Source organism: Henckelia pumila, chromosome 1 (assembly GCF_033568475.1).
Source record: "Henckelia pumila isolate YLH828 chromosome 1, ASM3356847v2, whole genome shotgun sequence".
In the NCBI taxonomy this organism is placed as follows: domain Eukaryota; kingdom Viridiplantae; phylum Streptophyta; class Magnoliopsida; order Lamiales; family Gesneriaceae; genus Henckelia; species Henckelia pumila.
Genome location: NC_133120.1, coordinates 155,478,292 through 155,496,709, shown reverse-complemented (window position 1 = coordinate 155,496,709; position 18,418 = coordinate 155,478,292). Strand labels below are relative to the sequence as shown.

General features: G+C 31.6%; 1 protein-coding gene and 1 long non-coding RNA gene across 5 annotated transcripts; one reads left to right on the top strand and one right to left on the bottom strand.

Moving 5' to 3' along the window:
- The first annotated feature begins 913 nt into the window (after positions 1–913).
- On the top strand, positions 914–3,207 carry LOC140874968 (uncharacterized). The gene is made up of 2 exons (XR_012148279.1): positions 914–2,313; positions 2,450–3,207. It is a non-coding gene; the product is annotated as an uncharacterized lncRNA (long non-coding RNA).
- A 6,930-nt stretch (positions 3,208–10,137) lies between these two features.
- LOC140874746 (uncharacterized) lies at positions 10,138–13,958 on the bottom strand. 4 transcript variants are annotated; one of them, XM_073278119.1, is made up of 9 exons: positions 13,834–13,899; positions 13,454–13,614; positions 13,010–13,356; positions 12,818–12,889; positions 11,773–11,837; positions 11,544–11,700; positions 11,281–11,373; positions 10,692–10,781; positions 10,138–10,548 (listed from the first exon to the last, which is right to left on the bottom strand). In XM_073278119.1, exons 3-9 carry the CDS (start codon positions 13,304–13,306, stop codon positions 10,402–10,404), a joined length of 921 nt encoding a protein of 306 aa, XP_073134220.1. In that variant the 5' UTR covers positions 13,307–13,356; positions 13,454–13,614; positions 13,834–13,899; the 3' UTR covers positions 10,138–10,401. The 4 variants fall into 4 exon arrangements, with proteins under 4 accessions (XP_073134220.1, XP_073134219.1, XP_073134218.1 ...); XM_073278118.1 differs by lacking the exon at positions 13,454–13,614 and having other exon boundaries at positions 13,834–13,958; XM_073278117.1 differs by lacking the exon at positions 13,834–13,899 and having other exon boundaries at positions 13,454–13,806.
- Positions 13,959–18,418: the final 4,460 nt, after the last annotated feature.

The window sequence follows — 18,418 nt, the reverse complement described above, 5'->3', positions numbered from 1 at the left end:
ATTCAATCAAGTGAGAACTCATCCGATCTCTTCACAAAGGCACTTCCCACGGCGATATTCAGAAAACACATTTATAATATTGGGATGCGCAATCTACGAAATATGTGAAGAATCATTCATGTTGACATCAGGGGGAGTTTACGTGGCTGCACTCTTTTTTCCTTACTATGGTTTTTGTCCCAATGGGTTTTTCCTAGTAAGGTTTTTAACGAGGCAGTATACAACACGTAATGGAGATAGTCATTTTATCATGATCATCATCACAAGGGGGAGTGTTGAAAATATATATAAATATATATTATTATTTATTGTTGAATGTTGAAGGTTGAAAGTTGAAAATTGAGTTGTAAAATATTGAAAATTAGTGTGTGATGATGTAATTAATGATGTATTAATTTTTGACTAATCTCCAATTGAGATCTATAAATAGGTCTTTCCATTTGTGTAGAAAAACACAATTGTGAAGAGAGAAAAATTTTATAAAGTGTAGAATTTGATAAATTTTGAGTTTTTGAGTTTTTACTTTTTACCGTAAATTTTTACTTTTTCACAACATATATATATATACATATATATATATATATGGTTGACTAGTCATAAGTCAAATTGCTATTTAGTCCCTGAATTCTTCAAAAATTGCAACTCAGTTCCTGATCAAAGTTCAATATTATCCTCAAATTTCATAATCTCGGAATATCAATATCAATCTCAATTAATCTTCTCAAATTAAGATAATTTTGGGACGTGACAAAAATGATTTTGAGAAAATTTGATCATCTCTGTTTGTTTCTGAAATAATTTTAAATTAGAATTGGGCTTCAAAAATATGATCTTTGGAGTATTAGTATTAGGCCTTAGAACAATGTCCCAACGTGTGGAGGAAAGCCCATACTTTTGTATTTGACGGCGTCGTTTCATGAGGCCCCTTGATAATAATTTCGTAGTTACGACTAATAATTAGGAGCCCTAACCCAATTTTAAGTCCCCTTTCCATTTCAAATCCTTCGGAAACTTTGTATGCATGCAAGTGGGGACGCCTATTTGCTTAGGAAATGCAAGCGACGGGTAAATTCTATGTTTCTGTTTGGTACTTCATGCCAAGCAAATGGGAGGATATTTTCTAGATTTCACGGTTTTTCTTGCAATTTTTGTGCTGCTTGGTGAAAATAGCTGAAGATCATGCAGTGTTTTAATAGTTGGACGACTTTTTGCAAAGTACGCCTTCATCGAATTTGCTTGAATTGACGTTTATATGAAAGAATTTTACTTACTGTAGGAGGGTTTGGAAGCAGTATTTTGTTAATTAATTTGTTTCTTGAATTTTCTGCTCAAGAACAAAAATTTACAGATCCCAACATTGCATATTTAGGGATCTGAAAACTAATATTTGCTTTGTGTAAAGGTGTTATCTAAATGGTTTACTTATCCACTACTTCCCTCACAATGTTCTTGAATTTTAATTTCGACCCGCTATTAGCTGCATTATGTAGGAAGGTTCAGTCTGTTGACTCAAAAGAAGATGATCTGATGTCGTTTCTTGTACACGGAAGTAGTATATTGCTACTGTTTCTTGATACTCATACAGAAAAAATGTTTGAATTGCACCAGATCACTTGTATGTGGGGAATATTGCCATATCTTGGGAGAGTGATCTGTGATTTATTTACCCATGTTCAGATCCATATAAATAATTGAAGAGATTCTATTACTGTGAAGAATAAAGCCTCAGTCTGCCATTAATTGCATGATGTGAATTCGGGCTTCCAATTTATTCTGAACTTTTGCAAACAGAGTAAAAGAAAAGTTTTTCTAGTGGTTAGTCATTAAAATGCTACATCAAACTACAGAGCTAAGAGATAGACGTATCGACTAGCTTCTTGATGAACTCTTGCAATTTATAGAATAGGTTCCTGCTTTTGCTGGTTAGGTTGAACCAATTTAAAATGGTTTTGATGCCAGACAAAGAAAATGGCTCTTGTAGATGATAAATTTTCGCCAACTTAAGCGTCAAGTGTTTAATATTGAAGAGAATTATTAGTAGAACAGGACAAAGGAGAAACAAAAGACTATCAAATTCTGAAAAACTAAGAGACAATGAATCCAAACAGACCAAATCTTCAGAGTGAAAACCACTTGCATGATGGCCTTTATGTGCCTTGCTCTATCAAGATGTGCAACCGCGGTTTTCGACTTTGTGATTGCTTCCATGGCCGATGAATAACTATTCTACACTCAGTATGCACATGATCTAAGGAATCCAAGCGAACAAACCACAGTAGAAGGTATAATGCATCATCACCGGTTTCTTTTCAGGTACGCGAACTTGTATCTGTTACAACATGATTTTCTGCTAGCTTCTGTGTTCATCAAGTCTTGTTATGGATCGGGTTTGACCCTCTCCCGACTAGCCTTTTGTCTGATTGATTTGAATCAAATCTCTTGTTTGCAGGTACTTGTTTCTTGTTTACATCCAGGCTCTTCGTGTCTACTGCCTCGAGCATTCGACGATTCTTCACCATCTCTGGTTGCTCTCTTCTTGCCTCTCTGAAAGCTAGGTCTGCGTTTTTCGACCCGCAAACTTCATTCGGTTGAAACAGTAATAATCCTGTGCAGATGAGTAACACGAATGCACTATGGATGTGCAGAGCCATGGTTTCTCTGCAAAAGATGAAGTGCAGACAGAATGTAGGGGGGGTTGTGGTTTCCATTCGTCTAAATACAACTCTTATAGAATTGGAGGGGAATTTAAAGCATAAAGCAGGATGGCCCAGAATCCATATGTGAGTTTTGGATTCATTCCAATCATATATATTAGCAAATATATGCAAAATAAGGCTGTTTTATATAAAAAAAAAAGAATCTCAAATTGGATAAAGGTGACTGGAACAAACATCCACCATAAGGGAAGCACTTTTTTCCATTGGTTTCCCTACATTTCTATCATTTTTACCTGCTTTTGTCTCTCAACAAAGACCAATCCAGTGAACTGCCAGTTATCCCCTCTTGCGAGGCTGGGACGGATCGATTACGGGATCCTTGACGATTAAGGTTTCGATTCAACTTAATTAGTTCGAACTGATTTGGATCAAAGTTTGTATTTTTATATTTTAAAGATCAAGAAAAAGAGAATCAATATGGCTCTTGAAGTGTTCAAACTAATTAAAATTCAATTATTATATCACAAAATATTATGCATGCTTCACTTTCTTTTGTGGTCTTAATTTAAGATGAATTTGTAGTAGAGGAGCTTGATTCATGGGGTTTGTTACTTTGTTCCATTTCAATATTCCTTAACCACTAAGGAATATGTGAGATTTGGAGCAGCCAAAACACAAAATCTCAGAGCAAATCATAAAGCAAAAGAGGAGTTGAGAGAATAGAACATCTTCCCTTAAAAAACCAAACATTAGCTTTAAGCCATTGATAGATCTCACTTTAGAATCCCAATCTCTCTTCCCTATGCACCAAATATACCAATATTCAATTTTTTCTTATTTTACAAATGTTTCTATTCTTTTTTTGTATAGGTTCTTTGAGTATTTTAATTGAATCCCATTCAAACGTCTCTTTTTCTTTAAAAATAAATATGAATTTTTTTGTTCTTTTTCCCATTTTACCATGCAGTCCATCTTTTCTCCTTGCCCTCTTTTTTGATCACTATCTTATTGTTTAAAAATTGGAACATTCTAAAGTATAGGTTCTATCATGTCAGGCTGACTGGTCATAAATCAGACATAATGAGCTTCACTTGAGTTTGTAATTGTTAGCATAATTCTATGTTTACATAGAGTATTATATAGAAGGTTATACGATCTATTAAATTAGTAAAGTATCACAAAATGATTTTTTAAAAATTATTTCTTTTCAACTTACAATTATTATTATGTGTATTTAATTATTTTGTTATAAAACAAAAAAATAAAAAAATCAAATCGAGTTGGTTTGAGTTAATCGGATTCGGGTTTGAATTGGTTATTTTCGAATTTATTCGGGTTCAGGTTGAGAAATTTTGTAGGAATATATGCCTTGCCGCCAACCCAACCCGAATTCATCCGGTCCACCCGAATTTACAGCACTATTTAGTTTCACGAGATTTATGTTCAGATAATTATACGAGAGAAATTGTATTTTTTGAATAATATTTATGATTTAGTTTAATATTTTTTCCTCGAACTGTTTTTCGTACTTGGCCAATCAAGTTGAGTTATTTGAGAACAATAAAATTCTTTTTTTTTTTAAAAAAAATGATATATACTGTTGTACGCAATCACTAAGAGATCACATTAAAGCTGTCAAAATGGCCAGCGGAGCGGGCCAACCCGCAACCCACCAAAACCCGTCAGTTGGCGGTGCGAGACGGGCTGTGCGACGTCCCGTATTTTTAAACATTTACATGAACTAAGCTGCGGAAAAGTGATGAAAAATTTTTCGAATTCAAAAGTGCAGGGCATGCATTGCAAATGACATAACATGAACATAGAATAACATAATCATAACATAAAACTTTTCATTTGGAGGTGATAAGATATGTGTATTTGTGGCAACCATCAAAGCACATTATAGGTTCCCGTTGTACAACAAGTGACTTTCGCCCTTAACTTTCATTTCATGTTTGAAAATCATGTGTGCTAATTAAATACAATGAGAACATCATCTTTACATTCATAAAATTTCATGAGAGAAATTTTCATTTCAATGCAACACATATTAGTCGCTTCACGTGAGTCGTTCTTTCTGTCCTTGGCTTAAAACTTAAAACCTTTACTAATAAAAGTTTTGAAAATATTTAAAACACCATAAAAGATCATAAAGTACCCTTCATAGACTTTAAAAACATTAAAAAAAATATTTTACTCGGCATCGTAGAGGCTCTGCCTGTTCGAACCTGCAGCGCCCTCTGCGCCATCGTGTCTACTGCACTGCTTGGGCAGCGCAGAAGCGCTGTGTCTTTGTGACTGCAGCGCAAAGGCGCTGCAGATCACCAAAAAAATCTGCTGCAACTTCTGCTATTTCTTCTGAAAATTTCCTTCTCCTTTCTACAATTTAAGCACTATTCAAACATCAATTGATCACACGCTTAAACACACGAAAACTTCAAACATTCCGTATCAAAAGACCCAACTTTTAAAGAATTAAAACAACTCTTTTCCAACATCAACTCACACCAAAAAATCTGAGATTTGAATCGTTTAACCCTTGAAACTCCTTAAATTTTAACCAAGGACATCCGGAACTTTAACCAAGACCAAATACATCCGGAACGTATCACAATTCACGCCTTTGCATCATACCCATGGAAACATGGAAAATCATACAACAATAACATCAATTTCATACTTAGGGTTCATATGAAAAATATTTATACTCTTGGATGATGGTTATAAAACATTAAAAACTTGCTACTTGTATCAATCAACATTTACACATCAACATACCCATTTTCATATCAAAATATTTAAACTCTTGATTGGTGGTTTCAAAAACATTTAAAACTTATATTTCACTTGCTTGATATGTAAATCCGGATTCCAGGAACACGATTCTAGCCTTTTCACGATCAAACCATGCGAGAATTTTTGAAAACTTGAGAGAGAATTTTGGAAAACCTAAGGGTGAGGAGGCGGCTGTGGCGTGAAGGGGGAATAAGGAGAAGAGATTTGACGTAGAATTTTACTGCGTTAAAAAATATTTTTTTCCTAAAATTTTAAATTAAATATCATGCAATACTTTTAAAATAAAATATTCATAAAACATATTAGATGTAAATTTTTTTAAACTTTGCTTTTGGGCTAGTCTCGTTTTCCTTTGTTATCGAAATTAACCCATATATGAAAAATATCAAAGGCTAACTTTTGCAACCGTTAAACATCAAATAAATTATATAATATTAAATCATTTAATACAAAATTTTAAACATATATTTTAACACCTAAAATCTCAACTTAAAATTATAAAACCTCACACAAAATAATTTGCATAAAATCTTTTAAACATAACTTTTAAGTCATGTATAAATAAAATGAAATCATTTAATTTAAAATAATCTTTAAATTACCATTAAATGAAATAAATTCATTTAATTAAATATAACCTTTAATTCATAAATAAATAAAATAAAATCATTTAAGTTTCATTTAAAATATTATTAATACTTGTGATTGGATTTATTGATTTTTCGGGCGTTACAGGCCGGCCCATCATTTAGGCGGGTTGAGAAACTATCAACCCAACCCGCCGATTTGGCGGTGCGGGACGGATCAATCTGCCAATTTTTAGTTATATTTGGTAGGTTGTGATGGGTTGGCCCACATCCCACAACTTGGCGAGGCGGGGCGGCCCACCATTAAGACAGTTTGAAAATTTGTCAACCCAACTCGCCTATATAGTGGGCGGGAAGGGCCAATCCAACGAGCCCAACCCACTTTAACAACTATAATCACAATATTATTATTCTCATCATTTTTTTGAAAAAAAATTAAAATTTACTGTTTTCAAATAACTCAACTTGATTGGACAAGTACGGAAAAAAATGTTTGTGGGAAAAATATTAAACTAAAATCATAAATATTTGTAAAAAATTGAAAATAAATAGCATATAATTAAGAATATCAACTTGAATTTTGTAAAATTGTACAATAAATAATAAAAAGAAAAAAAATCATTTTTTCTTTAACGTATTTTTTAATAAGTTAAATAATTGTAGTTTGAAAAGAAACAAATTTTAGTTAAGGTTTGGGATAATTTCCTAATTTAATAGAAGGTGTAACCTTTTATGTAACATTCTATGTACACAAAGTATTATCGTAATTGTTATAGATCAAATAATTCTTTAAGTTATAATATTATTTAAATATATATATTTCTCATTTAAAAACAGAGTCATGTATATAGGAAAAGATCCAATTTTGAGCTAGAAATATTGAATGGATTGTTCGATGATAGATTTTTATATAAGAGCTGAAAGTATAAAATTAACCTGTAAGAAAAATTCTTTGTTCCAAAAACAAAATGGTGAACGGATTTTACTCACTAGTTTTTAGTCTCCAGATGGTGCAATCGGTGTAACGTGTACAATTGAGTTAAATCTGTTAATACGAGATATTTGTGCGAACATATCACTTGAAAACAAAATTTGTTTTTAAGTGCTATCAAAACTCTTCATGTAGCGTATGACTCGTACACAGCAACCATATCTCTTATGTATCAGTACAGAAAAATGAGGTATATATAGTAGAGTCATATTTGCATGTAAAATGGGCTACATGTGAAACTGAACATATTCTTCAGTGAAGCAAGAGAACTTGGTTCTTGGCTTATAATATTCAAACTTTAATCATAGGCGTATCAAAGGTGAAGGAAAGGACATGTAGGGACAGTCGTATCTTAAACATCCAACTTTGTTCGTATTTTTTGAATCATATTCTTTAACGTTGTATTTGTATAATTAGTCATTACTGCTATCGTTAAATTATGTGCACGTCACATTACTTAATATTATAACTATGGTAGTAGTGTAACTAAAATTTTTCAGCTCAAACTCGGTATGCTGACCGTCCACTAATAGGGTAATCTCCAATATTTTAAAATATAATAAGTATATATATCAACTTGAAACTCATGAAAATCGAAATATTTATATTTGATATCAATTGTAAGATCAATATTGTTTTGACTTTATCAAAAACTCAATCATTAGTCCAAACATCATTTTTCGACAACACTAAAAGCAGATGTGATTACTTATCTAACTTCATGGAAACATAATAGACAAATGTAGTGTTTGAGATAGCTCCTAAGAAGCGTGTTTTAGCAACAAAAAAATTCAAAGACAAACAAGTATTTTTTTCAAATATATATATATATATATATACAGTCATGATCCACTGCACACCAATGTGCAGGGATTTTGTGTGCACCGCGGGATGTTCGCGCGAACATCTAAAAAAAATCAGATTTTCGCGAGAACATCTCAGATGTTCACGCAAACATCATAGGATGCACACAAAATCCCTGCACACTGGTGTGCAGGGGAACAAGATTTTATATCTATATATATATATATATATATATATATAGTTTTGATCACCTATACCTTAGGGAACTGGTTTTAGTGGTTTTTATGTATATATATGTATATGAGAGTGTTATTTACACTCTAAAAATTATTAATAACACTCCACCTTATCAATAAAATTCTTTTATGGACAAGATTATCCTCTAATTAATTACTTTCCTATACAATAAAATTTCTATTCATCTTAAAAAAAAACCCAAATTAATCCAATCCTTATATTTGTTACAACTAAAATTTTAATATCTAAAAATATTGTAACGGTTTTTTTTCCATATGCAAATAAATTATAAAACAACAAAGAGATCTTTTCTTAGTCTTAAAAAGTTAATATTATTGATTCCGAAAAACAAGGTTAATATTATTAATATCTCAATATTTTGCACAATATACAAAATGTTATTAGATTTATTTTATAAAATACATAAACCTAACTGATTATAAAATTTTGATTTATCTAAAAGTTAAAGTGCTTGAGATAATATTTAAATTTACATATAATTAAATTAAGATAAAAATAATAATTTTATTATTTTAGAATATTTATTTAAAAGCATGTAATACATATTTTAGTGATTAAAAGCATAACTGTAATGCCACAATTCATTTTATATAAATTTATACTTTTTTTTGGGTTAGTTACAAGAATGTTTATTATACAAATATATTAAGTTCAATTTTAAATGTAGATTTTGTTTAACGTAAAAAAATGTATATTTTGTTTAAAACATACATTTTTAGTTGTAGCTATATATCTTTCATTAGATATTGTGATTAAATTAAAATTTTAATTTTTAAAGTTAAAATAAAAATTAGCATAAATTATGAAAAAATAAGAATGAAATATTATCTTTTTTATTTTAAAAAAAAATTGAAATACAACATAATAATGAACATTATTTTGATCAATAATTTTTTAAATTTTTTTTGTATTCTATATTTAAAAATATTGGCAAAATATAACTATAATATTTTGAGTTGTTAAAGTTTAGAAAACTTATTTTCGGAATTTATGAGAGTATATTGAGGAATTTATTAAAATTATTAAAAGGTAATATAGTCAACTTGTAGTAAAAAAAATAATGAATGAACTGTGCTTAACAAAAATTAGAGTGTAAATAACATTCCTCATATCTATAAAATAATAATGTATTTCAATATGACTTATTCCACCCCGCTTTTGATTGACGCTCCTGCCAAACGAATTAAACTTACCATTGAAGATTACAAGATTCTTGGGCTTAAAGGTGTAGGCTAAAAGCATTGCTCTTGGAACAATTCCAATTTCCCGACTCATTTGAACCATTGGCATCTATATATTTTGATTTTATATTTCATGTATCTAAACAAAAAGGTATTCGTTTCAAATATATAAAAATACGAGATTGTAACCACCAAAATTGGGAACACGACGAAATATCAAAATCACACTTTAGGTCATCATTTGTTTAAATTAGATATTAAATTCGAGACTTCGTTTCAAGAAAATATTAATTTTTATGTCATATGGATTACACTATTATCTTAATTTTTCGAGAAAGTATTTCTTGACCAGATCAATGTATTAATGGCTACACTACTTTGAAATGTAATTGAATAATGTTGTAAAGGATTACTTTAAAAGGTAAATGGGGACGCAGCGAATGGAATGTCACTTTAAGGCAAGTCCATTGCTAGCCCTTTGGTTTGCTTTATCTTGAGATCATCGCATCGAAAGGAGAAGCGTTCAAAATTGATTATTTAGCCCCGGCCATTATTATTCTATAACGTACTGATTAAACTTTCGAACTCACTCAGTATTATGCAAATTAGGCTAGACAGTTAAACTATAATGGGCAAGTCCGTGCAATAGGATTGCTCGAAAAAGTCTTGACATGAGAAATCGAATCCATGATCATTTATCAAACACACACCTACTCCAACTCGAACATATTCTCATTTAATTGCATATGATATGGTTTTTAATTGCATATGTTACGTAACCATATCATTCACCTAAAAATGATGTTCTTGTATAAATGAATGTATCATTAAGGGACAAGAAAATAAAAACATATGAGTTAGGGAAAAAAACAGAGAATATAGATTTTTATTAGACCCTTGAGCACACATGTAACAAACTTTTATTTAAAAAAAGAATACACAACATAAATACATACTATATATCTTGATTTTTATCTCCTTACTTATACACCAGGAACAGAAACAAGTCTTAGTAAGAAAGTCAAGGAAAGAAGAAAACACCATTGTGTATTGGAGCTTCACGGTCTCTATTGCATAATATTGCCATAAAAAACCATAAGAAGACTCCCACAGATGTCGAATTTCACCTAAACATCTTCCTGATGGCGAACCGCCTGTGCGGGGGTAGCCGGTGAATTGATTGGTGGTGCAGCTGAGGCTACAACAAGGCCGCCTCTGTTCTGTGACGACTGAACCACAATAGCGAACCGGGTTGCTGCCAGTGCAGCAGCCTCCTGTTTCAAGAAAATCAAAATATAAAAACATGTAACTTGAAACCTCTGACACTCGTTAGCAATGGTTTGCAGCTCCAGAAGTGTTGAATAGAATATGCAGAAGAATTGAAGACGAGGTGTAAAAAGGTTAAAACAAAATTTACCTGTGTTTGCCTCCGACGCTGTAAAATGCTGATGACCCAGAGTACAACGTAGAATGGCAATAGAAAGCCAACGATTTGAGTCATGAAAAGCTGCATTTAGGAGAGTCGAGCACAAATCACAATCTCAAAACTATGATAAACTAATATAAGACCGTGACCAATTTGACAGACTGTTGTTGCACACCTTTTGCGAGCTAGAAATTTTGGGAAAAAAAGACTATTCAATCTTATCAAAGACAGAGGTTACGAGTTCAAAACCTGGGGTGGCCAATCCCCATATATTTCACTAATGTTGGTCCGAGATGCTTACTTTTGGACCTTCGCCATACAACATCTGACCAATATACATGTGCCTATATCGAATTTTAATTCCAGGCATGTTTCCCACAATATACGCAAGGGTGCATATTCAAACATAAAAACTAAAAATAGTGTTGAATCACCTCCAATCATCACCTCGAGCTTTTGGACAAAATGGTTGCTAACAATTTTGAGAGGTAGTGTGATCTGATATCAATTGCGCATAATACGATGATTTTTGAGCTATAGCATCACAGTGTAATCATATAAATAGTTCCTACACACTCACTGTTATAGAAGTCAATGCATCGTCATCTCCATTCCCATCACTACTGTCATCCGTGATTGACATTCCATGCCTCAGTACGAGAAGAGACAATAGCTGCAAATCAGAATAAGAATAGTTTTACTTCATATGGCCCGCAGTTTTAGATCAATATGGTTCAGGAAACTTCCTTTTTCTCCGTTTTTTATTTGATGCTTACTCAAAAAATAGTTAAATTCTTTGTAGCACATTCAAACTTTAAGATGTAGAACTTTTCAAAGACTTACAATTGTAGCAGCTGAACGGTAAAATGCAACGCCACTACTATGTGTGCCATTATAATCATCATATTCAGTTTCGAACAACTGACGCTCAGCATCAGTAAGTGTCAGAATACGAGGATCGTGCATTTCAAATGGCGTGCCAGAAATTTGCCACACTCCCCTAAACAAAATACAGAATGTAACTGAATTCACAGTTAAAGATAAAAATTTAACTACTGAATATGAAACTTACCCAATATCAATAGTGGTCTCCTCAGGTGGAAGTCGTGGTGGGGCAGTATAGCCGGGTTGATACGGCTGAACATAAAACAAAGTATTACATCAAAAGAATACACAAATATCAGTTCACCAAAATTTTACTCAACTCAGCTTATTTCCAATAAAAAAATTCAATTTCAACATCTGTCGGCTATCTAGCAACAGATTATCAGCTGAGTTGAGTTCTCCTGAAAAGTTAATACGCAAGAATATACATCAAGAGCATATGCAGCTCAAACAAACGAGACACATGTGTGTGTATCTTACACATCTACAGGAATCTACATTTTCTTTTCTGGTAACACGCAAATTTAATTTTCATCCCAAAAATAAAAAAAATATTCCAGTTTTCAAAATCCAATTTTATTATAAAACTCTTTCCTTACAATCAATTGTTGTTGCAAATTTTATTTCTATCTGGAGGTTCTGTAATCGATAACGTTATTAATAAGATAGCACTACCAAATGACTTGTTTTTGCTGTAAACTATAATGGTATCAGCCACTAGTCACGACGGGTGGATTCCACCCACAAAACAATGATTAAATGATTATCGTTAAAATTTCATATTTTTATCATGGTGACACAGCTTGTCACACTAAAATAGGCATAATTCTACTCCCAAACAATTCCCATCCTGAGTGTGAGCTTGACTCCACTAACAATCATAGGACCGATCACTAATAGTAATATAGACTATATTTCCTAGTAATGATGCAACTAAAAGCTTTTAAAACCATACGACAGACCTAACAATATATTTCGATCGCTAATATCAAATACAAAGTCACATTACAGTAGAGTCGTAGAGATATTGTTGCTACCAAATAACTGTAGGACAAAGTACTCGAATACCTCAAATGTATCCTTGTGAGGGAAGATATGATATTTAGAGACCAACTTAATACTTTGAAAACTGAATTTTGTACAAGCAAGCCAATAAACTGATGTCATTAGCCTTGCCAGCATTCGTAGATGATAAAAAAACAACTACAGAGGCATAAGGAGCGATTCCTAACCTGATGGCAGATCTCACAAATAATGTCTCCCTTCTCATTGCACCAATGCTGAACACATTTTCTATGAGCATACTGCAAAATCATGGGTCTCAATTATTTAACAACTCAAATGAAACAATATTAGGTAACAAGAACATATGATAGTTAACCAACTTACACTAAAATAATTATGCATCTACATAAAACATTTACCTTAAGGCTTCCACTACAAGCACAGGGGCTCTCCAAATTGTTTATGTGATCTTCTTCCTGGCAAATACGACACTCCCCTATCCCTATTAGTGGAGCATGTTCATCTGCTTCCTCATCGTCCTCCCCGAAAATCACCACCTTACTGTCTTCCGCCACCAATGTAGATGATGAGGGGCCCATCATTTCCAGGTCCTTTCCTGTGGGCCTATAACCCACGGCCGGAGGTACCAGCGGATTAGACTCAACCGCCCCAGGCTTTGGCAACTGATCCACATTCACTACCAAATGCTCACCCATCTATACGTTTTGTTACACCACTATTACCTTATACAAGAACACAATAATTCCTGAACACAAAACACCAACATAAATCCCCCATTCACAATCTTTAAAAAAAACAAAAACAAAAACAATTCAATTTTATTTAAAGTTTCGATCTGTGACCTGTACATTCGATGGTTTCTTCGAATTCACAATCTAACACATATACATTCCTTTATTTCCACGAAGTTACTATCTCTTGACCATTACATTCAAGAATCTTGGAACTAAAACAAAAATCCCTTGTAGTTAAATGCTTCAATTTAGATTTTCAACATCTGATCCTTCAAAAAGAAAACAGCTTTTTCATTTATTCACACTTTACCACAAAAATTGTGGGTGCTCAAGGAAAGTAATCCACTGATCACGCTGGATAAAGCAGCGAGATCAGAGTATTTTATTAAAGCTTGAAAGGAACAGAAAACTCAATATTTAATCATCAAGAAATGAAACCAAAGGAAAAAAAATAATATGAACAATATGTACAGAAATAAGAGAAGCACCTGAATGACGAACAAAGAAATGGGAAAAAGAATGGAAATGGAGATCGCGAATTTCTTGCCCAGCCAACGGAAATTTTAAGGTGAAACAAATGTGCAATGAAGAATGTATGTCTCAACTCTCAATATCTCCTTTCATATTGATTTTTATTATAATATTATTGAACAATTTTATATTTTATATTTTGTTTTAATGTTATTGCAAAAAAAAAAAAAAAAAATCATGGAAATATTCCCTTTTTTATTTTTTTAAAACCAGATATTCCCTTTTTTATTGTTATCTTATTACCACACATGTTTGAAGGTAAGTTACATCCTATCTATACAGGCATTTCTTTGACATAAATCTAACGGTGTGCATTTACCAATAAATGTGAAATTAATTATTTTTTAGTGAACCAGTTATTTATTAAATACATGAAATGCCACAAATTTGGTACATTGTAATTTATCAAAGCACGACGTAAATTAAAGCATTTTTTTTCCCTTTAAGAAGTAATTTTTATTAAAAATATGACAATATGTTACAACCTTCAAGATCTTTAAGGGTAAAAAAAGGAAAGACAATAAAGACAATAAAATCTTGAGAAGCTAATTTAGAAATGTTAATATATGAGAATTGTTATTTACACGCAATTTTTTTGTTATTTACAATCTATTTGTGTATAAATATCTCCCGTTAATATATTCAGAAGAAATTTCAATGTTTGTAAACACGAATTTTACACTTACACCTAATCAAATTTGACAATTATGTCTCATTGTGGCTCCCCAATTACCAAAGTTTGGATTCATTTAACGCGTAGATCTATCTTTTAATTTTGCAATGGTGCATAGTAACAAGACGACTCTATATCAATGTTTTAAAAAGCTCACTTAAGCGACGCTTAATCTCGCTTAAACTTTAACACACATAAGCTTGATTAAGCTACCGCTTTTTAGAACGGAAGATTTTATTTATTTTTTAAAATGAAACATTTTTATAAATATGTATATTTATAGTTTAGAACTTGAATTATCTATTAAATCATATATTTATGGTTAATCTAACATTTTATTTAATGTTTGTCTTAAAATAATTAAAATTATAGTAAAAATTGAAAACGCTTTTTCACGCTTAAGCTCGTTCTAAGCTCGCTGAATCTTGAAAAGCTTGAAGCTTGACCTCCACGCTTCGACGCGCTTCACGCTTTTTAGAACCTTGCTCTATATATTACCAGAAGAAATACGTAAAACTAGTTCTATAAGGGCATCCGCATTGGTACTCATTAATTTTTATTATTACATTAACACATTTTCATTATTAATACACACTCACATTCATTTAATTAATATGATCAACACTCTCAAAAAACACAGCCTGTTCTTTTTTTTCTTAATTTTTTTATTTATGGTATAACGAGATTAATATGTATGAATTTTTGGGCTGACAGATTAATAATTCATGCACCCACATTGGTGCATGAACATTAATTGGTGTTATTAATTATCAAATAATGCATCAATGTAGATGCTCTAAATTAATGTCGGAATCATGAAATTTTATTAATTTATAGAGGTATTAATTAATGATCGATAAATTAATAATTTATTATTTTAAAAAACGCATTCGATCTATCTTATACTCCCTCCGTCTCAATTATATAGTCCACGTTTTCTTTTTTGTTTGTCCCAAATACATAGTCATATACCATATTTAGTAATATTTTTTACACTCTTTTACTAATATACCCCTATTAACTACACATTGAAAATTGTGCAATCATTTTTTAATACATTAAATAGAGATAAAATAGGAAGTTTGTATAAAATTTACTTTTCAAATAATTTTTTCTTAATCTGTGTGAAAAAAAAGTAGGAGTATGTATTTGAGACGGAGGAAGTATATAGTAATAAAATCGACGTAGTACTAGTAATGTCCATATTATTTATTAAATAGTGTTTTCATATATATCGAGATAAAAATGAATGTGTTCACAATTATAAAAATTTGAAGATATTATAGCTAACGTAATTTGATGATGAATTGAAGATAATGCAGTATATTTGGAATTAATTACATGAAAGGAAATATTCATAGAGAAAACATATTTTCACAATTTTTCGTTACATTTCGAGAAAGTAATAACAGAATCTTTAGATGCAATGAGAAAAATTAGGTATGAAATTCAATTAAAATCACATTTCAATTAGATTTGAATCTCAAGAAAAAAAAAACGACAAAATCACATTTTGCTCATTTGTCCTAATTATATTTTGTAATTTAGAGGAATATTAATCTATGATATTAATGGGACAGTACATTTATGTAAGAGTCTTTGGAAATTTTATTATCTTATTTATTTATTTCATAAAATGATCCAAATCGGGACTGAAAAAAAAATTATTTTAAAAAGGTTATTTTTGTTATGAAAAAGTAAAAATTTACGGTAAAAAGTAAATACTCCAAAACTCAAAATATATCAAACTCTACATTTTATAATATTTTTCTCTCAACTCAATTATATTTTTCATCACAAATGAAGATCTATTTATAGATCCACATTTGAGATTAGTCCAAAAATAAATACATCATCATCTACATCATCACACACTAATTTTTCACATTTTACAACTCAATATTCAACATTCAACATTTAATATTCAACATAATATTAATAATAATAATATATTTTTCAACACTCTCCCTTGTGATGATGATCGTGATATGATGACTGTCTTCATTATGTGTTTTATACTGCCTCGTTAAAAACCTTACTAGGAAAAACCCAGTGGGATAAAAACCATAGTAAGGGAAAAAGAGTGCAGCCACGTAAACTCCCCCTCATGTTAACATGAGTGATTCTTCACATATTCCACAGATTGCTCATCCCAATGTTGTATATATGATTTCTGAATATCGTCGTGGGAAGTGCCTTTGTGAAGAGATCTGATGAGTTCTCACTTGATTGAATATAACAGATATCAATATATTTATTCTTCTCAAGCTCTTGAGTGTAGGCAAAGAACTTTGGGGGTATATGTTTTGTTCTGTCACTTTTGATGAATCCTTCTTTCATTTGAGCAATACATACAGCATTGTCTTCATACAACGTCACAGGCTTCTTGTCTACTGATAATCCACAAGAAGTTTGGATATGTTGTGTCATTGATTTTAGCCAAACACATTCACGGCTTGCTTCATGTAGCGCAATAATCTCAGCGTGATTTGATGAAGTTTTTACGAGTGTTTATTTTTGTGAACGCCATGAAATTGTGGTGCCTCCACGAGTAAATATATATCCGGTTTGGGAACGTGCCTTATGTGGATCAGATAAATATCCAACATCGGCATAACCAATGATACTTTGATTGGTGTCTTTTGAGTACAAAAGTCCCAAATATGTTGTTTCTCGTAGATAACGGAATATATGTTTAATTTCGTTCCAGTGCCTCTTTGTTGGATATGAACTAAATCTTGCCAATAAATTTACAGCAAAAGATATATCAGGTCTAGTGAAATTTGCAAGATACATAAGGGCACCAATGGCACTTAGATATGGTACTTCTGGACCAAGAATAACTTCATCATCTTCACATGGACGGAATGAATCCTTTTCTATGTTTAATGATCTTACAACCATTGGAGTACTTAATGGATTTGATTTATCCATATTAAAATGTTTAAGGATCTTTTCTATATAATGTCTGGTGAACAAAAATTTCACATTCTTTTTGTTCGATTTGCAAACCCAGACAATACTTAGTTTTTTCAAGATCCTTCATTTCGAATTCTTCCTTCAAGTACATCATAACTTCTTGAATTTCTTTATTCGTTCCAATGATGTTTAAATCATCAACATATACAACAATAATTACACATCCGGATGTTGTTTTCTTGATGAAAACACAAGGGCATATTGGATCATTTACATATCCCTTTTTCATCAAGTGCTCATTTAGCCGATTATACCACATTCGACCGGATTGCTTTAACCCATATAATGATCTTTGCAATTTTACAGAATAAAATTCTCTGGGTTTTGAACTTTGTGCTTCAGACATCTTAAATCCTTCAGGAATTTTCATGTATATATCACTATCAAGTGATCCGTATAAGTAAGCTGTAACAACATCCATAAGACACATTTTCAAATTTTCAGACACTGCTAAACTAATTAAATATCGAAACGTAATTGCATCCATAACAGGAGAATACGTTTCTTCATAATCAATTCCAGGCCTTTGAGAAAAACCTTGGGCAACAAGTCTAGCTTTATATCTGACTATTTCATTTTTCTCATTTCGCTTTCGAATAAAAACTCATTTGTATCCAACAGGTTTTACACCTTCAGGTGTGAGGACTATAGGTCCAAAAACATTACTTTTATTCAGCGAATCCAATTCAATCTGGATAGCATCTTTCCATTTTGCCCAATCATGACGAGTTTTACATTCACCAAAGGTCTTTGGTTCATGATCCTCGTTTTCATTTATGATGTCACATGCCACATTATAAGAAAATATTTCATCAATATCTTCTATATCTTTTCGGTTTCATATTTTTCCAGTATTAATATAATTGATAGAGATTTCACGATTCTCGTCA